This window comes from Panthera onca, chromosome E1 (genome assembly GCF_046562875.1).
Source record: "Panthera onca isolate mPanOnc1 chromosome E1, mPanOnc1 haplotype 2, whole genome shotgun sequence".
NCBI classification, from domain to species: Eukaryota; Metazoa; Chordata; class Mammalia; order Carnivora; family Felidae; genus Panthera; species Panthera onca.
The window spans coordinates 37129857-37152102 of record NC_138352.1 but is presented as its reverse complement, the minus strand read 5'-3'; the positions used below and the strand labels follow the sequence as shown (position 1 = coordinate 37152102).

General features: G+C 42.4%; 1 protein-coding gene across 1 annotated transcript in view; it reads left to right on the top strand.

Moving 5' to 3' along the window:
* Positions 1–9851: 9851 nt before the first annotated feature.
* CRLF3 (cytokine receptor like factor 3) overlaps positions 9852–22246 on the top strand; it is a 42978-nt gene continuing 30583 nt past the window's right edge. Inside the window, exon 1 of the mRNA XM_060646719.3 lies at positions 9852–10072. Within this exon, the coding sequence (XP_060502702.1) occupies positions 9956–10072 (117 nt within the window). The 5' untranslated portion in view covers positions 9852–9955. The remainder of the gene's footprint in view (positions 10073–22246) is intronic.

Here is a 22246-nt window from a genome sequence, read left to right as displayed (position 1 = left end):
GCGGAGCTTAGGATTGCTTCTAGAGGCTGCGCGGACGGTAAGCAGAGAGGGCCAAAATACTTCTCGGACGAAACTGCAGGAGGCGGGATGGTTTTACCAAGGGATTTCAGACTAGCGGGGCTTCTCCCGCCCAATTTCACGGATGAGGACGTGATTTGACTAAAGTCCGTCGGTGACAGAATTAAAACTGTAGAGTTTTGATGCCCTAGGCTAGCCCCTTGTAAAAAGTGGAAATTCAAGGGCGCCTGGGTGGCTCAGTGGGTTAAACGTCTGATTTCCTCTCTGGTCATGATCTCTCTGTTGGTGTGTTCGAGCCCCACATCGGGTTCTGTGCTGACAGCTCAGAGCCTGGAGCCTGCTTGGGATTCTGTGTCTCCCTATGTCTCTGCCCCTCCCCCGCTCACGCTCTGCTCTGTCTCTCAAAAATGAATAAATGTTAAAAATAAATAAAAGTGGAAATTCAAGGGGCGCCTGGGAGGCTCAATCAGTTAAGCAACCCGCTGGATTTCGGCTAAGGTCATGGTCTTGGAGTCCATGGGTTCCAACCCCGCCTCTGGCTCTGCGCTGTCAGCTCTGAGCCTACTTGGGATTCTCCGTCTCCCTCTCTCTCCCTCTCTGCCCCTCCCCTGCTGGTGCGCTCTCAGGAATTAAATAAATAAATAAATAAATAAATATTTTTAAAAATCTTAAAGAAAATTCTGTCTCTTCCCCTCCCCTGCTTTCTCTCAAATTAAAAAAAAAATAAAGTGGAAATTCAAAAAAATAAAGTGGAAATTCAAAAAATACAGAAAAGGAAATAATTGATTACGTTCCACCCACATGGAATAAAATGTTATTTTGGCAAGCGTCTTACCTCGAAATACACACACAGGATCCGAGATTTTGACTTTTTCCCCTAAACTGAGCAAAAGAGGGCATTGTTTCCCACGGATTTCTTTCTCCCCGCCAGCCAGGAGCCCAACATCATGGCCTCAGCTGGTTGGAGTGCATGCCAGTTGTTCCAGGGGTTTGCTGGTTTGTAGTGATGATAATCTCATACTTCATTTGCATTCTTTTCACGGATTTGTTTAGCTTTGACTTTTTTTTTCACATGAGTTTATTGTTGCAGTGATATAGACATAGAGTATGTTTATTTTGTTTGAGTGCATACTTTTAACTGCATGGTGTGTAAGAACTGAGTAGGTCAGGTAAAAGGATATACCAAATAATAACGGGAAGCCACCTTGTTGCATCTGGCTATGCAAACTGATTTTAACTACGGATGTAACTGTGTCCATCTCAATACCATAGAGATGGTATTGCTATTGTTTTCACAACATAAAGGGTGCAAATTTCTCCAATGAAATTGGAGGTAATTATTTTTTTCTTTTAAAACTGTTAGCCAAGGGGCGCCTGGGTGGCTCAATCAGTTGTTCATCCGACTTCAGCTCAGGTCATGATCTCACGGTTCATAAGTTCCAGCCCTGCATCAGGCTCTATGAGGACAACCCAGAGCCTGGAGCCTGCCTCAGATTCTGTGTCCCCCTCTCTCTCTGCCCCTCCCTGCTCTCTCACTGTGTCTCTCTCTTTCTCTCTCTCTCTCTCAAAAATAAAAAAAGACTAAAAATTTTTTTAAATAAAGCTGTTAGCCCAGAATAAGGTTTTTCTAAAATAGATACTGTTTTGTTGATCTGGTTTTTGTTTTTGTTTTTTTTTTCCCTCACTGTAGAGTAAGAACACTGCCCAAGGAGAAGGAGAAGGAAGAGGAGGGGGGAGGAGAAACAAATGAGAAAATTACAGAGAAAACTGAAAGTCTCCTTGACTTCTATCCCCAAATTCAATCTCCACCTCTTGGCCCAGTGGTAGTCATTATTACCTGTTTGGTGGGTAGCACTGCACACTTTTTATATTTGTATGTATATCCATAGGAAATTCTTTACTATTGGTTTTATTTACATAAACAGTAATACTGTAAATATCACTCAGCAATCTGCTTTTTTCATTCATCATTGTTTTCAAGAGCTATCCATGATACATGTAGATCTGATTCACTCCCTTTCATTCTTGAGCATTCTGTCCAATTATACACATTTTATTTATCCATTCCCTTAGTGATGAATATTTGTCACCAGTTTTCTGTCTCAGTGAGTCAGTGAACACTCTTGTCTATGTCTCCTTGAACATGTGTAATGTTTCTCTAGAAGACACATCTAGAAGTGGAATTGCTGGGTTATATGCTATATATCTCCATGACTATTTATTCTTCTAAATTTCTAAGTATTTAAACTGCATTGTTTTGTTAAGCATTTGCACTGAGTTTATTTTGAGATATGTAGTTCTTCTTAAGGAGCTCATGGCATTTATACGTTTTAAATTAAATAAGCTCTAACATTTGCATATCAATTATGTATTTACAATGTGCTCATGTGGTTTTTTTTCATCTTCCCCATCTAGTTAACTGCTACTTTTAAGAATTATTATTAACCCTTATATTTATCAAAAGTAATGTCTGTGCTTGGTTAAGAAATGTCAGATAGCATTATAAAACTTACTATCAAAAAAAAAGCTAATTTCTTTCTTTCTTTTCTTTTTTGAAAGTTTACTTATTTACTTTGAGCGTGCTCAGGGGAGGGGCAGAGAGAATCCCAAGCAAGCTCTGTGCTGTCAGCAGCACAGAGCCCCATGTGGGGTTCAATCTCATAAAGCATGAGATCATGACCTTAGCCAAAACCAAGAGCTGCACATTTAACTGAGTGAGCCACCCCTCTTTTTTTTTTTTTTTTTTTTTTTTTTTTTTTTAACGTTTATCTATTCTTGAGAACATCAGCTGGGGAGGGGCAGAGGGAGAGGAAGACATGGAATCCAAAGCAGGTTCCAGGCTCTGAGCTATCAGCACAGAACCTGACACAGGACTCGGACCCATGAACCTGAGATCATGACCTGAGCTGAAGTCGGAGGCTTAACCAACTGAGCCACCCAGGCACCCCTCCCCCTTTTCTTTTTAAGTGGACTCTATGACTAATGTGAGGCTTGAACTCACCACCCTGAGATTAAGAGTCACATGATCTACTGACTGAGCCAGCCTAAAGAAAGAGCTGATTTCCATTTCATAACCTGGTGTAATTTCCCAAGGGCAGCCACTTTCAAAAGTCTTCTAGCACTATAAATATCTCATTTTTATTTTTTTAAATATTTTTTAATGTTTTATTTATTTTTTGGAAGAGAGAATATAAGCAGAGAAGGGACAGAGAGAGAGAAAGAGAGAGGGAGAGAGAGAGAGGGACAGAGGATCCGAAGTGGGCTTTGTGCTAACAGGCTGACAGCTGTGAACCAGATGTGGGGCTTGAACTCACCAACCTCGAGATCATGACCTGAGGTAAAGTCAGTCACTCAACCAACTGAGCCACCCAGGTGCCCCTAGATATCTCCTTATTTTTAAATACAGCAATATGCTTATACAGATATTTCTTGATTTAACTATTTTATTTTATTTTATTTCATTTATTTTTATTTTTTGTTTTTTTTTAATGTTTATTTATTTTTGAGAGAGAAAGAGAGAGAGAGAGAGAGAGACAGAGCACAAGCAGGAGAGGGGCAGAGAGAGAGGGAGACACAGAATCCCAAGCAGGCTCCAGGCTCTGAGTTGGCAGCACAGAGCCTGACATGGGGCTTGAACTCATGAACGGTGAGATAGTGACCTGAGCTGAAGTCGGACGTCCAAGCGACTGAGCCACCCAGGCGCCCCTTGATTTAACAATTTGAAACAGTATTCATTAATGTCCTTTTTTTCTGGTTAAAGATTTAATTCTCATGTAACACTACCCTCCAATATAGTTTTTATTTTAAATTTTTATTTAACTTCTAGTCAGTTAACATACAGTGCAATATTGGTTTCAGGAGTAGAATTCAGTGATTCGTCACTTACACACAACACCCAGTGCTCATCACAAGTATACTCCTTAATACCGATCACCTGTCTAGCTCATCCCCCACCCACCTCCCCTCACCAACCCTCAGTTTGTTCTCTATTGTTAAGAATCTCTTAAGGTTTACAGGGTGCCTGGCTGGCTCAGTCAGAGCCATGTGACTCTCCTTTTATTATTATTTTTTTTAAGTTTATTTATTTATTTTGAGAGAGGGAGAAAGAAAGAGAGTGCAGAGGGGGCAGAGAGACAGGGAGGGAGAGAGAGAATCCCAAGCGGGCTCTGCATCGTGTGTGCAGAGCCCAATGTGGGGCTCAAGCCCACAAACCGGGAGATCATGCCCTGAGCCAAAACCAAGAGTTGAATGCTTAACTGACGGGGTCACCCAGGTGCCCCTATAGAGCATGTGACTCTTGATCTCAGAGTTGTGAGTTCGAGCCCCACTTTGGGGGCACAGTTTACTTAAAAAAAAAAGTTATTAAAAAAAAAAAAACTAGTTCAGAGATATTTACAAAGTGTTTAGCCAAGTCTCTTCTTAGCTTCTGTGCTTTTTTGCAATGTTACATTGTAGTCAGTACATGGAAAGACTGTGAAAGATATCCTTTTCTCCCCAATATTATATCTCCTTCCCTTGATAACCATTACTGTTGTTATTCTGAGGTATACACTTGTCCCACTTGGTCAATTCCATCCTTGGTTCTGGATCCTTTGAAACTAATCTGCATAATTCCACCTCCTGGCCAGTTACCATTTCAAAGGTGGGCATGTGTTGGGGCACCTGGGTGGCTCAGTTGGCTGTCTGACTTCCGCTCAGGTCATGATCTCACGGTTCAGGAGTTCAAGCCCTGCATCGGGTTCTGTGTCTCCCTCTCTCTCTTCCCCTCCCCCGCTCACGTTTTGTCTCTCAAAAATGAATAAACGTTAAAGAGAAATTTCAAAGGTGGGCATGTGACCAAGTGTAGGCCAACGTAGGATTGTTACATTCCAAGAGATCTTCTGGGTGCTTCTGGGAGATAAGCAAATTTGGACTACTGATATAGCACAGAAAGGGGTCCTTTCCCTCCTTCCAGAAGGTGGGTAAGATTAAAATAAGGTAATGGTACCTTACCAACGGTAGAAAAAGAGTTGGGAAGTTTGACCTTTGAATCAGACTAACGCTAAAGCCTTTTGAGTTACACCACGTTAGGGAATGGATCCCATTTATTGTTAAAGGCAGTTTGAGTCTGCTGTAACTTGTAACTGAAAGTATCATAAAGAATGCAAGATGCAAGAAGGCATAGAAAGGAAAACTTGGGAGACTGAATGTGTAACTAACTGATCTTTGTAAAACATGTAAATAGATACTAAAGATAGTTAGAAACATTCTGAATAAATCAAGAGGCCTCAATAGGTAACCCAGGAAAGACTGACAAAACCAAAATGTATTAACATGTATACACTCCCAGCCTTGGCTCTTACATCCCAGCCTATCAACAAAGAGAATTTTACCCTCACTTTCTCACCTGCAGCTTGTTTTCAGCCTGGCTCCCAAGATTCTGTGGCACAGAATTGAGAGAAATGACTGAAGAGGTAGGTGGGAAGGAGGGAGCTGGGTATCAGATTTGCATTGAGTAGGGAGTAGGAGATTTGCAAGAGATTGGGGAAGAAACTCCAGAGCACTAATGGGGAATTAAAACAAAACGGGAGTGGAGAAGAGAATATTAAGAATGGCTGTGACTTGGGGCGCCTGGGTGGCTCGGTTGGTTAAGTGTCTGACTTCGGCTCAGATCATGATCTCGCGCTCCGTGAGTTTGAGCCCCACGTTGGTTGGGCTCCGTACTGACAGCTCAGAGCCTGGAACCTGTGTCAGATTCTGTGTCTCCCTCTCTCTCTCTGCTCACCCTCTATCCCTCTCTGTCTCTCAAAAATAAATAAACCAAAAAAAAATTTTTTTTTTAATTTCTGTGGCTTAATATGAATTGGAGACTGTCATGACCTATGACAATTCAATGCAACCCATGATTCTGGATTGGATCCACTTGTTATAAGGGGCATCACTGTGGCAATGGATTAAACTTGAATGAGATCTGAAAAATAGACGGTATCAATGTTAAATTCCTGTTTTTTTTTTTTTTTGTTTTTTTTTTTTTAACGTTTATTTATTTTTGAGACAGAGAGAGACAGAGCATGAACAGGGGAGGGGCAGAGAGAGAGGGAGACACAGAATCTGAAACAGGCTCCAGGCTCTGAGCTGTCAGCACAGAGCCCGACGCGGGGCTCGAACTCACGGACCGCGAGATCGTGACCTGAGCCGAAGTCGGCCGCTTAACCGACTGAGCCACCCAGGCGCCCCTAAATTCCTGTTTTTGAGGGTGCATTGTGGGTGGGTTCATAGAAGAATGTACTGAAAGAATCTTGTCGACTTATTCTCAAATGGTTTACTGAGGAAAAAAAAATTTTTGAACTGTATTTGCAACTTTTCTGTTGACTTCTGAGATTCTGTAAATGTGAGTCCTCAAAATTTAAACTAGATGGCATTAATTAAAATGTTAAGAGTTACAGTCAAAATTAGAATTGTCTCTGAATTATTTTTGATTGGACAATAGTGTTTATTTGTATGAGTCCCTATTTAACAAACAGGTATTGGGGCACCTGGGTGGCTCTGTCAGTTAAGTGTCCAACTCTTGATCTCAGTTCAGGTGATTATCTCAGAGTTTGTGGGTTTGTGCATTTGTGCCCTGAGCTGGGCTCTGCGTGGAGCATTCTTTGGATTCTCTCTCTCCTCCTCTCTCTGACCCTCCGCCACTCGAACATGCATGCTCTCTCTTTCTTAAAATAAATAAATTCATTAAAAAACAAAAAACTAGATACTAAGATTTACTTAGTTGTAGCCAGTTGATTCTAAAGAATGAATTAATAGTTTTAAGTGTGTAAAAAGGGAAGTCAGAGAGTTTAAAAAAAAAAAAAAAAAAGTCAGTACATGCCCAATACAGTTAGAAGCTTTCTGAGAAAAGGCTGGAGTGAGGAGAGAGGAAATCTTGGCTGACCAGATAATCAAAGTATTCTGGACTGAATCCATGTTTACCAAATAACTCTCTGGTTATAACTTGATTTTCCAGCTGTTGTAATCTTCAGAGCAATTATATCCTTATGTAAATAAATAACTTAACAAGTTGCTTTATTTGTTTCTTCTAAGTCTTATTAGCATGGGGAGTCTGTGACCCTGAATCTGCTTACCTCTGGATAACTTTGAAAAGTCAATTCTAGGGGTGCCTGGGTGGCGCAGTCGGCTAAGCGTCTGACTTCAGCTCAGGTCACGATCTCGCGGTCCGTGAGTTCGAGCCCGGCTTCGGGCTCTGGGCTGACGGCTCAGAGCCTGGAGCCTGCTTCCGATTCTGTGTCTCCCTCTCTCTCTGCCCCTCCCCCGTTCATGCTCTGTCTCTCTCTATCTCAAAAAATAAATAAACGTTAAAAAAAAATTAAAAAAAAAAAAAAAAGAAAAGTCAATTCTAGACCAGTGTGATGTGAAAGAGATAAAAACTATGGCCTGCTGGCTTCTATCATTCCCACCTCTAGATCAATCTTCCTGTCATTGACTAGAGTATTTACTTTGCTCTAAAGCTAAAAACAAAACAACCAAAAATTTTAAGTGGTTTCACAAGATTTTCCTTAGTTCGTATTATTTTTTTGTATAATGTGGCTATGTTAAATACATATTTCCTGCCTCCCATCAGGTGGTATAGATCAAGGAAAAAAGTTGAACGAGACCAAGATTAGAGTCTTGGCCTTTAGACATTTTCTTTCTTTCTTTTTTCTTTTTTCTTTTTTTAATTTCACACAGTAAGCCTTCTGGGGTAGGATCCAATTCTGTTCAATTAGCTTTAGAGATCACACAGAACACACTGTGTTCAAGAACATTTAGTAAATCCTGTTTTTTACTGACCCAGTCTGTGCCTACACCCTCCTATTCCCTCGAACCATTTGACTATCTTTTCCTCTGCTTTACTTTCAAACCCCTATAAAGGCCAACATCCTAATTCAAGCTTCTATCACATCATAGCTGGACTAGTGCCTATGGTCTTTTCTTATTTATCACTCCATCCATCTATCTTATGTATTTTCATTTCACTGAACAAATATTTATTGAGAATTTACAATTGGCACCCCCTTCTTTATCTTGTAAATTTTTTTTTTAAATGTTTATTTATTTTTGAGACAGAGAGAGACAGAGCATGAATGGGGGAGGGTCAGAGAGAGGGAGACACAGAATCCGAAACAGGCCCCAGGCTCTGAGCTGTCAGCACAGAGCTCGATGCGGGGCTCGAACTCACGGACCGTGAGATCATGACCTGAGATCATGACCTGAGCCGAAGTCGGCCGCTTAACCGACTGAGCCACCCAGGTGCCCCACCCCCTTCTTTATCTTAAGACACACCCAAATGCCAGGTCTGTCATTTATCATCCTAAAACATTTTTTTTTTGCAAATGTAAATGTAAAAATCTTTAATGTCTACTCATTAAAGTCAAAATGTTTTTTAGTTTATTTATTTTTGAGAGAGAGAGAGAGAGAGAGAGAGACAGTGAGCAGGGGGAGAGAGAAGGGGACAGAAGATGGAAAGCAGGCTCCTCGCTGACAGCTGAGTGGGGATGTGGGTCTGGAACTCACCAACGTTGAGATCATGACCAAAGACGCTTAACCGACCACCCAACCGCCCCTACAGTCTAAACTTTTTAACAGGAATTCCATGGCCTTTATTCTTCTCTCAACCTCATCTCGCAATATATTATTCAGTCCTACCTCTCCAAAGTGGTCTGTACTTTTTTCTTAAACAATTCGCTTACATTCCTGTCTCCAAGACCTATATACCTTTCCTCGCTTAATTTTGTCCTACCTAGGATGCCTTTCCACACCCCTTTTGCTTAGTTCATACCTTGATTCATTCCACAGATATTTGTTGAGTATTTAGTAAGTGCCCAACTACCTCACCTTCAAGATAAAGCTAATTTCCCATTTTCTCCAGAAGGGCTCCCCTTTTCTAAATTTCTCTAGTTCCAAGTGTCATTAACCTAGCACAAAACACGGTGGTAGAAAGAGCTTTATTCTGGTCAGGAAAATTGCGATCTAGCCTTTATTACAGTCTCGTTGTGTAACCTGCAGCAAAACCCGTTCTGTCTGTTCTCTTTCCTGGCCGAGGCAACTTTCAGCTCTAACATCCATGGCCAGGGGTCAGGAAACTACGGCCCACGGCCAAATCTGACCCACCGCCTATTTTTGTAGGGCCCCTTGGCGAAGAATGATTTTTATTTTTAAATAGCTGAGAAATGATGCAAAGAATATTTTGTGACACGTGAAAATTATGTGAGGTTCAAATCTGTGTCCATAAGGTTTAATGTGCACACGATCACGCCCATTTACTCACGATGTTGCAAGAGACACGGTGGCCCGCCAAGCTCCCAATTTTTACTACTTGCCCCTTACTGAAAAGGCTTGCTTACACCCATCTTGGCCGCTGGTCATCGCCTTGGCTCCCTCATTAGTCTGCGAGCTTCTGGACGGTGGGGCTCTCGTCTGACCCTTTGAGCGTGGTGCCTGGTTCATAGTAAGCCGCTGCAGGGACGCTCCTTTGCTTAGGAGGTAGGACAAGGACGATTTAAGAGCCATCTGGGCTGAAATCTCGAGAAAGTTGATTTCCCTCTCAGCCCGTCTCTTCCTCCGTGAAATGGAGACACAAGGGGGGCTGGCAGGGAGGCCAGAATGAGATAAGATGTGGGAAGCACCCCCGCAAAGTGTCCTTACTAATGTTTCCCCGACCCCACGCGTGTCTGGAGGAAGCACCACAGCCAGGAGCTGCGCGTGCACGCGGTCATTGCGCGGTGGGACTGGAGGCGGGCGGCGCTGGGACCCGGAGGCGGGTCGCGCCGGGCGCCGGCGTGGCTGTCAATCAAGGCGGCCGTGGGGCGGGGCGGGGCGGTGCTTCCGCCTGCGCGTGGTCGCGCGGGGCCGCTCGCCGGCGCCCGGTTCAGTGGGGAAACCGCGCCCGCAGCCGCCGGCCGCGCGGCGGGACGAGGGGGCGATGGAGCTGGAGCCGGAGCAGCTGCTGCAGGAGGCCCGCGAGAACGTGGAGGCGGCGCAGAGCTACCGGCGGGAGCTGGGCCAGAGGCTGCAGGGGCTGCGGGAGGCGCAGAGGCAGGTCGGAGGGCCGCGCCCGTAGGGGCGCCGAGGGCCCCGGGGAGGGCTCGGGGTGCCCGGCGGGTGGGTGGAGGCCAGGAGGGACGGAGGGGCGCGAGTGTCCGAAAACTCTGAAGGGAGAAGGGAGGGGGCTCTGAAGGTGCGGGAGGCCCAGCAGGGTCTGGGAACGAGGGAGGTGGGTGCTGGCGGGGGGGTGGGGTGCGGTAGTGGGGAGTCTTAAGGGGAAGAGACAACTTTGGGGGATCGCGGGAGAGTGTGAGGAGGGTTCCCTAAGCCCTGTGGGGGCGGTGATGGGGATAGGGGTGGGGTCCGAGGTTGGGGAGAGGGAGAGCAGAGCAAAAACCGAGGGCGTCACGGAGGAGAGGGCAGTGAGGACCGTGGAGCGCTGGGGGAGGTGGGGATTCTTTGGGAAAACCTGCCATGGGGATGGAGACTGATTTTAGAGAGCCTGGGGAGGATATTGGAAGGGGAGGATTGAAGACACAGAGACAGAGGGTGATTGAGAAGCAATTGAGTTAACACCAAATGAATGGGATTAGTAGTACTTAATATCTCATATAACCTTGGATGCATTAAAAAAAAAGCCTTTAGCAGAACGCTATTCTATATGGTTTAGAATTTAAGGCGGAGCTATGTTGGAAGGGCAAAAGGAGATCAGAATACTTGAAGGAAAGAATACAAAAGTGTAGGGAAATGGAAAAACAGATTTAAAGAAAGTGCTGAAAGGAGAAGCTAAATATACTTTCAAGTGACAGTTTTATCTGTTCAATGGGGACATGGTTATCAAAGATAAAGGAACACCCTGGAACATAGAAGATACAACCCACTGCCAATGTGTTACTAGGACAGATAATCCTCAAGCTACTAGTCACACAGGTGCTTAGTAAATGCTGTGTGAGTGAATGGGTTCCATCTGAGTGGAATCATTTGGGTGAATGGGATTTTTCTACATGACACTTGATATTAATCTATGTTGTTATCCTAGTAACTCCCATGCTGCACAGAATCTGAAAATGTACAACTGGTAAAAAGTGCTATGATAACAATGCCTTTGGATATTTTCCTCATTAAGGATATTCAACATACCCTAGGTTTTATATATTTTTAAAACCTTGTAGGGGCCCCTGGGTGGCTCAGTCGGTTAAGGATCCAACTCTTGATCTTGGCTCAGGCTATGATCTCAGGGGTTCCTGTGGGTTCGAGCCCCGTGGTGGGATTCTGTTTGGGGTTCTGTCTCTCCTTCTCTCTGCCCCTCCCCTTCTTGTTCTCTCTCTCTCTCTCAAATAAACTTTAAAAAACAACAACAACAAAAAAAACAAACCTTATAGAGCTCCTGTAGGCCAGGCATTATTTGTAGCCTAGTAGTAAAACTGGGAGCAAAATTTAGATATGGTTTCACCAGTCTGGTGAATGCTTTTCATGGCCTTCCAATGCGTTCATCTTGATTTCCACTTGAAAACATCTGCCTTATTCCTTCTGCTATTTTGAAATAGAGGTTCATTGTTTTGAAAGAGATTAAAGTATCTCTCTTATTATTTGACTAATGTCTAAGCCAGTTAAGATATCTTATATATGAGCAGGACTTTTGTTTAACTCATCTGCAACTAAAAAACAGTAGTGTTGACGCTAAAAGAATGAGTTTAGCACCTGGGAGTAGTACTTACTAATTTCTTGTGTAATATTGAATTCACTTAACAAATTTAGTATGATCCCATTCTGATTGGGTTAGAATTCAGTTTCCAGGCCTATATTCTTTTAATTCTTATATCCAGTCATTTAAATACAGGATGTACTTTCCTACAATTTGGTGTAGTTCAGTGTGGGTTTTTGTTTTGTTTTTTGAGGCCCATTGTGTCAGACTTGAGACAGAAAACACCAAGAGAACATCCATCACAGGTTCCTGATGACGCTGCCTTCTGACTAGACTAATAGCGTAGTTCTCTCTTGTGAACTGGAATGTGTTTTGTGCCAGTCCCAGTTACAAGGCGTCTCCCCTCAAAGCTAATTCTAGTGGACTGTATATGTTTGGGTTTGTAGAATAAGCCCTCTGTCAACTTGCATTTTAAGGAAAGTCTGTGTTACAAAAATGTTATCAAAATAAGCAGCTGCTTTTGTTTAGTGGCTAGGGTATTTTTAGGGTCCCAGTCATTTTCAGAATAACTACATAATATTTGGCTTTTTAGTCAAAGATTTTGTATGGGGGAAGGATGAGCTCAGAGGAGAGATCCTCCCCTTTGTGTATATTTTTTATTCATTGGTTTGTTTCCTTTTGGTGTATGATTTTTTATTGATATATAATTTACATACCATAAAACTCATGCCTTAAAGTGCACAATTCAGCATTTTTTAGTATATTTGCAAAGTTCTGCAACCATCACCACTAATTCCAGAACATTTTCATCACCCCAAAAAGAAATCTCCTCCCTGTGAGGTATCACTCCCTCTGTCCCTGACAGCCAGTAAACTACTTTCTCTATTTGGATTTGCCTCTTCAGAACATTTCGTATGGGTGGAATCATACAGTATGTGGGCCCTTGTGACTGGCTTCTTTGACTTAGCACAGTGTTTTCAAGGTTCATCCTTGTGGTAGCACGTTATCGATACTTCAATCCTTTTTATGGCTGAATAACATTTGTTGCGTGGATATACCACATTTTAGTTATACATTCATCAATTGATAGATACTTGGATTGCTTTCACTTTTTGGCTATTATGAATACTGTTGCTGTGAACATTCATGTACAGGTTTTTATGTGGATACATGGTCAGTTCTTTGAGTATATACTTAGGAATTCCTGGGCTGTATGGTAACCCTTTGCTTAACACACTTTTGAGCACTTTTTATTTTTTCTTTTGTTTCTTACCCTTTAAACATCTCTCACGAAGGGGTGCCTGGGTGGCTCAGTCGGTTGAGCATCTGACTTGCGGCTCAGGTCATGATCTCACAGTTTGTGAGTTCGAGCCCCATGTCAGCCTTGCTGTTATTATCAGTGGAGAGACCTGTTGTATCCTCTGACCCTCTTTCTCTCTGCCCCTCCCCTGCTCATGCTCTCTCTCTCTCTCTCTCTCTCTCTCTCAAAAATAAATTAAAACATAACAAAAAAAAATGTCTTACGAAGTTTGTCTCATGTTAAGAAATCATGTCTATGAAAATCTAGAAGAAGAGTAAAAATATTTTGTTATTCTGTCAGAAACAACTGCCAGCATGTAGCAGTTTCTCCTCTTGTGGTTAGTTTAGGCCCTACCCTCTGTCTTTACAGAAAAGGAAGTTCTGTGCAGGAATGCACGGGTACTCTATAACTCTTGCTGTTTAAATAAGTTAAAGACTAGAGAGGTATGTTCGTTGTCTTCAGGAAATCAGATGATGTTTACAGCCAGCCTGGCCTAACTGATGTTGAAATCATTAAGAATAATTCTCTATAGTTCCCTGGAATCCTTGGTACTAAGATGTAAATACCAGAGAAATTAACTCCCACTCTCCTTAAATACTCATTTGTTCATTCATCAGTAAATATTTATTAGGTGCCTGCTCTGGCTCAGAGATACTTCCAGGTCTTAGAAATACTGTGGCTAGGGAAACAGACTAGTGCTCTCATGGATTTACTCTTCCCTTTGTTGGTGGGTCTTGGGACTGTTACCCCTGAAAACAAAACAAATAGGAAACACCTAAATCCTTGTGTATTCATTTTCAGATTTCACTTCCATTGTGTTTTTCCTCACTTGTTTATTTCTGCAGGGTTGGTTTTCCTGCTTGTTGCAAGTAGAGATAGCTGATCAAGATGTCACGTAGTGATGTCATCTGGCCAGTCAGATGTGCCTCACAGAGTGACACTGCCTTGATAACATTGCCACTGTCTGGGGCCTGGTCCTTAAGCTTTGCAGGTCCAGAAACTCCATCTTTGTATGTGATAAAGGGGGATGGATTAGTTTGAGGTACGAGAGGTGCCTACAGTGAGAAATACCAATTTTCTAGCCTGTGTACAGTTATAATGCATGCTAGAAAGTGAACATGTTGGCCTTCATATACCTTTTTTTTTTTTTTTTTTTTTTTAAGAGTGATTTGTTTATTTAAGTAATCTATGACCTCGGGGTTGAACACAAGACCCTGAGATCAGGAGTTAGTTGCGCTCTGTTCTACTGACTGAGCCAGCCAGGCATCCCCTTCATGTGCCTTTTGGTATGATTCAGTGTCTCTTGGGGCATTGATGAAAGCAAGTCTCTGTTCTTTGAGAATAGAGGGCCAGATCTTGTTACCTAATTAAGATACTCTGGTGAGGACCCTGCATAGCTCTGGACAGTGGTGTCCTTTGTTTTTTAATGTTTGTTTACTTTTGAGAAAGACAAAGAGCGTGAGTGGGTGAGGTCAGAGAGAGAGGAACGGAGGATCCCAAGTAGTCTCCACGCTGACAGCGGCAAGCCTGATGCAGGGCTCGAACTCACGAAATGTGAGATAACAGCCTGAGCCAAAGTCAGAGACTCAACCAACTGAGCCACCCAGGCGCCCCACAGTGGTGTCCTTTTGATCCTCGCTACCACAGATGTGGTTCGTGACCTGAGAGCTTATGAAGAATATAGCAATCAGGCCCTGCCCAGACCTACTGAATCGTAATCTGTACTTGCACAAGATTGTCAGGTATGATATGCATGCACATTAAAAATTGAGGCATACTCCCCTCTCAGGGCTCCATTCCAAGACTGTGGGATCATGACCTGAACTGAAATCAAGACTCAGACACTGAACCAACTGAGCCAACCAGGCACCCCGAGACCTCTACTGATTTCCCTAGTTTAAACCCATAGGTGTGTTGTTAAAAATTGCTGTCCTTTATCCTCAAGGTTAAAACATTGTTTGAGGGGAGCCTGGCTGGCTTAGCTGGTAGGGCATGTGAACTTGATCTTGGGTTTCTGAGTTTGAGCCCTGCATTGGTTGTAGAGCCTACTTTAAAAAAACAAAACAAAACAAAACAAACATTGAGATAGCATAGGTTTGTTAATTTTTTAAGAAAAAATTTTAAAGTTTATTTATTTTTGAGAGATAGAGAGGGCACAAGCCAGGGAGGGGCAGAGAGAGACGGAGACAGAATCTGAAGCAGGCTCCAGGCTCTGAGCTGTCAGTTCAGATAATTTTTTGATTTAACTAGCAGTCTTGATATTCTTAATGCATAATACCATGTCCTCTATAGATCATTATTTCCACAGGGTTTGAAAACGCACAGCATACTAAAGACTGGGACAGATCTAGAACTCAGTGGGGAGGAAAAAGTCATTTCAGAAAAGCAGGGCAGGAAGTCTTTAGTAGCTTAGCAAAGAAAAGAAAGCTATCATTGCTGCTTTTATCTCCCACTTCCCCTTCTGTTACCCATTTCAAAACAGTCCAAAAATCTGACTGAAAATGATGTTACTACAGTAGTAGTCTTCATAGTGTCCTAAGAAAAGGTTAAATCTAGAGCTGGGGAAAACCAAGAACAGATGAACTAATTTTAAAATAACCTATAATTCTACTACTTACAGGCAACCACTGTTAACATTTTGGTGTATCCTTCTAGGCATATTATTTTGCAAAACTGAGAGACTACTGTATATACGACTTCATATTCATTTTTTTTTCCTTTTGGTTAGTTTTATATGGAACATTTAGCAACTTAGGGAGCATTTGTTGGTAGGCTAAAGCTGTATTGACGTAGGTATGCCAGAATACTGGAAGTGACTCTCTAGAAGCAAAACTAACCAACAGCCAAGGGGGAAGAAAAAAGTTGCACACATATTTGTGTGCAAAAGACCACGTGTTTACATTGGCTTTCAAACATATTTTCTCAATTCTTTTCACACATTTAAAAAAAAAAATTTTATTACGTTTCTTTATTTTTGAGAGGCAGAAAGAGACAGAGTGTGAGTGGGGGAGGGGCAGAGAGAGGGAAACAGAATCCGAAGCAGGCTCCAGGCTCTGAGCTGTTAGCACAGAGCCTGACGTGGGGCTCGAACTCACGGACCACGAGATCATGACCTGAGCCGAAGTTGGATGCTTAACCAACTGAGCCACCCAGGTGCCCCAACAAATTGTTTTTAAACATGGCACTCTGAAGGCACCTGGGTGGCTTAGTTGTTTAAGCATCCGGCTCTTGATTTCAGCCTAGGTCATAATCGTATGGTTCATGGGATCAAGCCCCAGGTCAGGCCCTGCACTAAGCATGGAGCCTACTTAAGATCCTTTCTCTCCTGCTACCCTGCTCGCTCTCTCACTCTCTAAAATAAAATTAAAAAAATAAAATAAAGCTTGCCTTCTGAATCAACAATGTTAAAATCAGTGATGTTAATTACAGAGTGTGTGAACGTCACAGAGGTGCCCAGGTTTTCTCTGTGTAGATGTTTTCGGTGTAAATGTAGTGTATGTATAATTTTGATAGAGAAAAACTACTTATTGCTATAAATCCGGTTAATCTGGCTAATTTATGATCTAAAAAGTCAACCAAATGTAGGACAGGCTTTTATTGAGGGTTATCAAGGGGTCACTTATATTTACAGTTATTTTACTTTGCCAGCATTTGCTCCTATTAGCCATGAGACCTTGAGAAACTTTTTTTTAAATATATATATATTTAATATTTATTCTTTTTTTTTTTTTTTTTTCTTTCTTTCCAAGAGAGACAGAATCTGAAGCAGGCTCTGGGCTCTGAGCTGTCAGCACAGAGCCTGATGCAGGGCTTGAACCCACAAACCACAAGGTCATGACCTGAGCCAGAGTTGGACACTTAATTGACTGAGCCACCACCCAGGCGCCCCGAGAAGCTTATCTTTTCTGATCCTCACTTTTCTTATCTGTATGGTGAGGATAAAGATAGTACCTACTTTGCTTGGCCAATGTGGGAATTCAAATGAGCAATGTATTTAAAATGCTTAGCACAATGCCTGGGACATATAAAGCACTTAATAAATATTAGCCATAATAATAATACCACTGAATATTATTGTTATTCAAGGAGACATTCCCTGCTTCTTCAGATGTCTCCTACTGTGTTTCCCAGCAGAATGCTGTTTTTGAGTGTAGATGGCAGTTTGTGGCCATCCCACTTACATAAGAACTTAATACATTTTATTATAGTTACGTGTGCATGCAACTATCTCTTTTACCAGAATGACAGTTTTTTTGAGGTCAGGCCCATGCTTTATTCATCTTTATAACCCCAGCTCCTGGCACATATTAGACTTCAATAAATGCTGAATAAGTGCCTTTATGAATGATGTGGGTGTAATTTTGCAGACATTCTTTTTAGATTATTCATGGTCTTGATTCATTAATGCAGATAATCAAGAATTAAATTTGTTTTATCATACAGTTTGGTTATTTGTTGTTACATAATAAACTATGCCTAAGTGTAATGGCTTAAAAAACCATCTTATTTGCTTACTGTTCTGGGGATTGACTGGGACTGGGTTGGGCACTTCTTCCAGTTTTGCTGGCGACACTCGTGTAATTGCAGTCAGATGGTAGCTAAGACTGGAAAGTTCAAGAAAGAACGTTCACTTACCTGTTAGGAGCCTTAGTGGCAGTGGGACTCAGTTGGAATGCTGTCATGGCTGGGCTGGATGCTAGTCTCCCTCTCTCCTCCCTCCCTTCCCGCTTCTCTCCTCTTTCCACTCTTTACAAAGGAGTGGCTCAAGACCCTCAAAAGTGCAGAAGCAGCAGTTGCCAGACCTTCTAAAGGCTGAGAGCTGGAACTGACACAGCTTTAGTTCCACTGTGCACTTATGCCTGCAAGTGCACATCACAGCCCAGCCCGTGCTCTCGGGGACTGAACAAAGATAGAGTATCAGGACGTGTGGTTCTTGGTTCCCTGGGGACCACTAATAAATGTTTCTGAATGTTCTCAAATAGATATTAAAAAAAAAAAAAAGCGCCTAACTCTGAGAGAGGCAAGGAGGAAATGTAGCGGCACTTACGAGTCCGTAAGTGAGTCATACAATACAAATTCTCTGTCACTTTACTCGCTTTGTGATGTGGACATGTTTATCTCTCTGACTCCACTATGTTACTCATCTACAGATGCTTTCTTCACAGGGTTGTGGTAGCATTTAAATGAGACCATGGCTGTAAGTACCTGGCACACAGTAGGTGTTCAGCAGATGATCGCTGTTGTTGCTGTATTATTATTGCCATCATCATTATTATTTTCAGTGACTGATATCTTGGTGTCCGTGCAAAGACAAGTGGCTGATGCAGTACATTTCACATGAATTGAGAAGAAACATTGTGGTTAGCTTTTCCAATTTCAGTGGACTATTTTATATCTTTTTTTTTGATCGTTATGTTCTTCAGCTAAGTGTTCAAAGCCAGTCTCTAATTTTAAAATAATTTTGGGTGCCTGGTTGGCCTAGTCAGTGGAACATGTTTCCTCAGTCTGAGGATTGTGAGTTCAAGCCCCATGTTGGGTGTAGAAATTACTTAAAAATAAAACCTTTTAAAAAAATAACAAAAGAGTTTTAGTTGCTTGTTTGTTAATTGGGAAACTAAACTTGGAGGACAAAAATTATTTTCTTCTATAAAGTCAAAATTGTTTTAGAGGAGATGGAGATTTCAGTTTCTTAATTTTCTGAAATATGCTATTATATTTATTATATCGTATCGTTTTACATTATATTGATGTAGCAACTGTATATTGCCACTGAAGACCACAGATGTTTTAAGTCACATTCTACATAGGTTTTATAACCTTTTTAGTATCTAAACTCATGAGGAAAATATATCAGTCTCTGTTATCTTGGAGGGCTATGAAGTATGCATTTACTAGGCTTTTGCAAGCCTTGGTATTGATACGTAAACTTGATGACTTTTTGGCATTTTGTGAACCCATCCTCATGTTAAAACATTAAAAATACAGTTGCTTGGTGGAGCCTGGGTGGCTCAGTTGGTTGAGTGTCCTGCTCTTGGTTTTGGCTTAGGTCATGATCTCACAGTTTGTGAGTTCAAGCCCTGAGTCAGTCTCTGGGCTGACAGTACAGAGCCTGCTTGGCATTCTCTGTCTCTTCCTCTCTCTCTCTGCCCCTCCCCTGCTTGCATTCTCTCTCTCTCTCTCTCAAAAATAAATAAACTTGAAAAAAAAATCACAGTTGCTTAGGGGACACTCAATTAAGCATTCAACTTGATCTTAGCTCATGTCTTGATCTCAGGGTTATGAGTTCAAGCCCTGGTTGGGCTCTGTGCTGGGTGTGAACCTAGTTAAAAAAAAATTTTTTTTTAAATTTTTATTAAAAAAAATTTTTTTTTTACATTTATTTATTTTTGAGAGATAGAGACAGGACACTAGTCAGGGAGGGATAGAGAGAGAGGGAGACACAGAATCCGAAGCAGGCTCCAGGCTCTGAGCCATCAGCACAGAGCCCGATGTGGGGCTCGAACTCAAGAACCGTGAGATCATGACCTGAGCTGAAGTCAGACACTTAACTGACTGAGCCACCCAGGCGCCCGCCCCCCCCCCCCGCCCCAGTTTAAGGATTAGATTAAAGGATTAGATTAAACTGCAGTAGAAACTTTGTAAGTAAGCTTTAATGGTCTTACAGTAGAGGTTTGATGGAAAATTGGTTTGGAATATTATTAATCAGCATAAACAATGTATATGACAACTTCCTTTTTGAGACCTTGAGTTGCTTATTATTTGTATTCTATTTAAATGTACTTTGTTACTATCACAGTTGTTTTGCTCTAGAATGGCTAGGTAGAATTTGGGGCTGTTTGGTAGTCTACCATGATTCTTTTTTTTTTAATTTTAGAGAGAGAACATGAGAGCTGAAGAGAGGAGCTGGATGGAGTGAGGGGCGTTGGGAATCTCAAGCAGGCTCCATGCTGAGTGTGGAGCCCCATGTGGGGCTGGATCTCACAACCCTGGGATTGTGACACAAGCTGAAATCACGAGTCTGATGCTCAGGGCACCTGGGTGGCTCAGTCGGTTAAGGGTCTGACTTCAGCTCAGGTCATGAGTTCACAGTTTGTGAGTTCAAGCCCTCATTGGGCTTGGTGCTGGCGGCTCAGAGCCTGGAGCCTGTTTCAGATTCTGTGTCTCCCTCTCTCTCTGCCCCTCCCCCGCTCATACTCTGTGTCTGTCTCTCTAAAAAATAAATACACATTAAAAAAAAAAAAGAGTCTGATGCTCAACCAACTGAGCCACCCAGGGCCCCCAACCACACGATTCTTTATGCAAGGATAAGAAATACAGGGGCGCCTGGGTGGCTCAGTTGGTTAAGCATCCGACTTTGGCTCAGGTCATGATCTTGCAGTTGGTGAGCTTGAGCCCTGTGTCAGCCTCTGTGCTGACAGCTTGGAGCCTGGAGTGTTTTCAGATTCTGTATGTGTCTCTCTCTCTCCCTCTCTTTCTGTCTCTCTCTGCCCCTCCCCCGCTTGCACTCTGTCTCTGTCTCTCAGAAATAAATAAACATTAAAAAGAAAAAAAAGGATAAATACATGTTACAGCAGGAAGTGTTTTCAGTCAGTACATAATTTATAGGTTTACCTGGGAACTCCTGAAAATGGGAAAAGTGGAAAGACCATGGTCCTTGGAGTCAGACTGTTTCTGGCACCATGAAGCCTTGGGAAAGTTATTTGATTTCTTCAAGATTCACCCTCTTCAGTGTAAACCATGGAGACCCACCTGTTAGAGTCATTGTGAAGTTAATGAGCTAATGGTGAACACGTTGGACCATGGTAACACGTCAAATAAGAAGAAACCACTCAGCAGTCAAGTCTGTGTTGTTTAGTTTCATAAAGCCAAGCAAATGAACTTGATGAGTTACATGATTGGATAAAAGGTGACTGTGGCTTAAATTATGAACTGTTTCAGGGGTGCTGTGTGACTCAGTCCATTGAGCATCTGACTCTTGATTTTGTGCAGGTCCTGATCCCAGGGTTGTGGGGTTGAGCCCCCCCATTGGGCTCTGCGCTGAGCATGGAGCCTGCTCAGAATTCTCTCTCCCCTTCTCTGCCCCTCTCCCCCACTTGGGCCCTCGCTCTCTCTCTGTCTCTCTCTTTCGAAAAAAAAAAAAGGGGGGGGAACCATTTTGTGGAGAAGAAAATGATGCCAAGGTAGTATCAGGTCTGAAACGGCAATGGTTGGGGTTCTGTGAACAAAAGGGACCACACTTACAATGGAAGTGTAGGAAGTAGATTTGGAAGTGGAGTCTCCCCTCCCTGGCCCTGTCACTGCTTTATGTTCACATACTTCCTTTTTTTTTCCCCCCTCTGAGGTTCTGAAATAAAAACAAAACATATTTGGCCTCTGAAACAGTTGAAGGAGCTTTTGAATTCTTTCTAAAGAGGAAATTGACTTTACCTAACCAATGCACTTCCTGTGTGTGTAGTATCCGTTAAAGAGTGAGACAGGACCTCATTGGTATACTTCTCAACTGCAGAATTTCCTCTTGGTGCTGGGAGTGTGAACTGTACTACAGGGTTTTGACATGTTATCTTCATTTATTTTGGAATCTGTAAGGTCTGTCATGATTCACCTAGGGATCTTGTTTAAAACGTAGGTTCTGATTCTGTGGTTCTCGGTGGGGCCTAAGAGTCTGCATTTCTTTCTTTTTTTTTTTTTTTTTTTAATGTTTTTATTTATTTTTGAGACAGAGAGAGACAGAGCATGAACAGGGGAGGGGCAGAGAGAGAGGGAGACACAGAATCCGAAACGGGCTCCAGGCTCTGAGCTGTCAGCACAGAGCCCGACGCGGGGCTTGAACTCAAACTGTGAGATCATGACCTGAGCTGAAGTCAGACGCTTAACTGACTGAGCCACCCAGGCGCCCCAAGAGTCTGCATTTCTTTTTTTTTTTAATTTTTTTTTAATTTTTTATTTTTTAATATATGAAATTTACTGTCAAATTGGTTTCCATACAACACCCAGTGCTCATCCCAAAAGGTGCCCTCCTCAATACCCATCACCCACCCTCCCCTCCCTCCCACCCCCCATCAACCCTCAGTTTGTTCTCAGTTTTTAACAGTCTCTTATGCTTTGGCTCTCTCCCACTCTAACCTCTTTTTTTTTTTTTTTTTTCCTTCCCCTCCCCCATGGAAGAGTCTGCATTTCTAACAGCATTCAGGTGATACATCAAAATCATAAGGCATTCTTTCCCTAGTTCCTTAAAAAAGGTCTTAAAAATGTACATGATTAACTTCATTTTTATTCAGCAACAT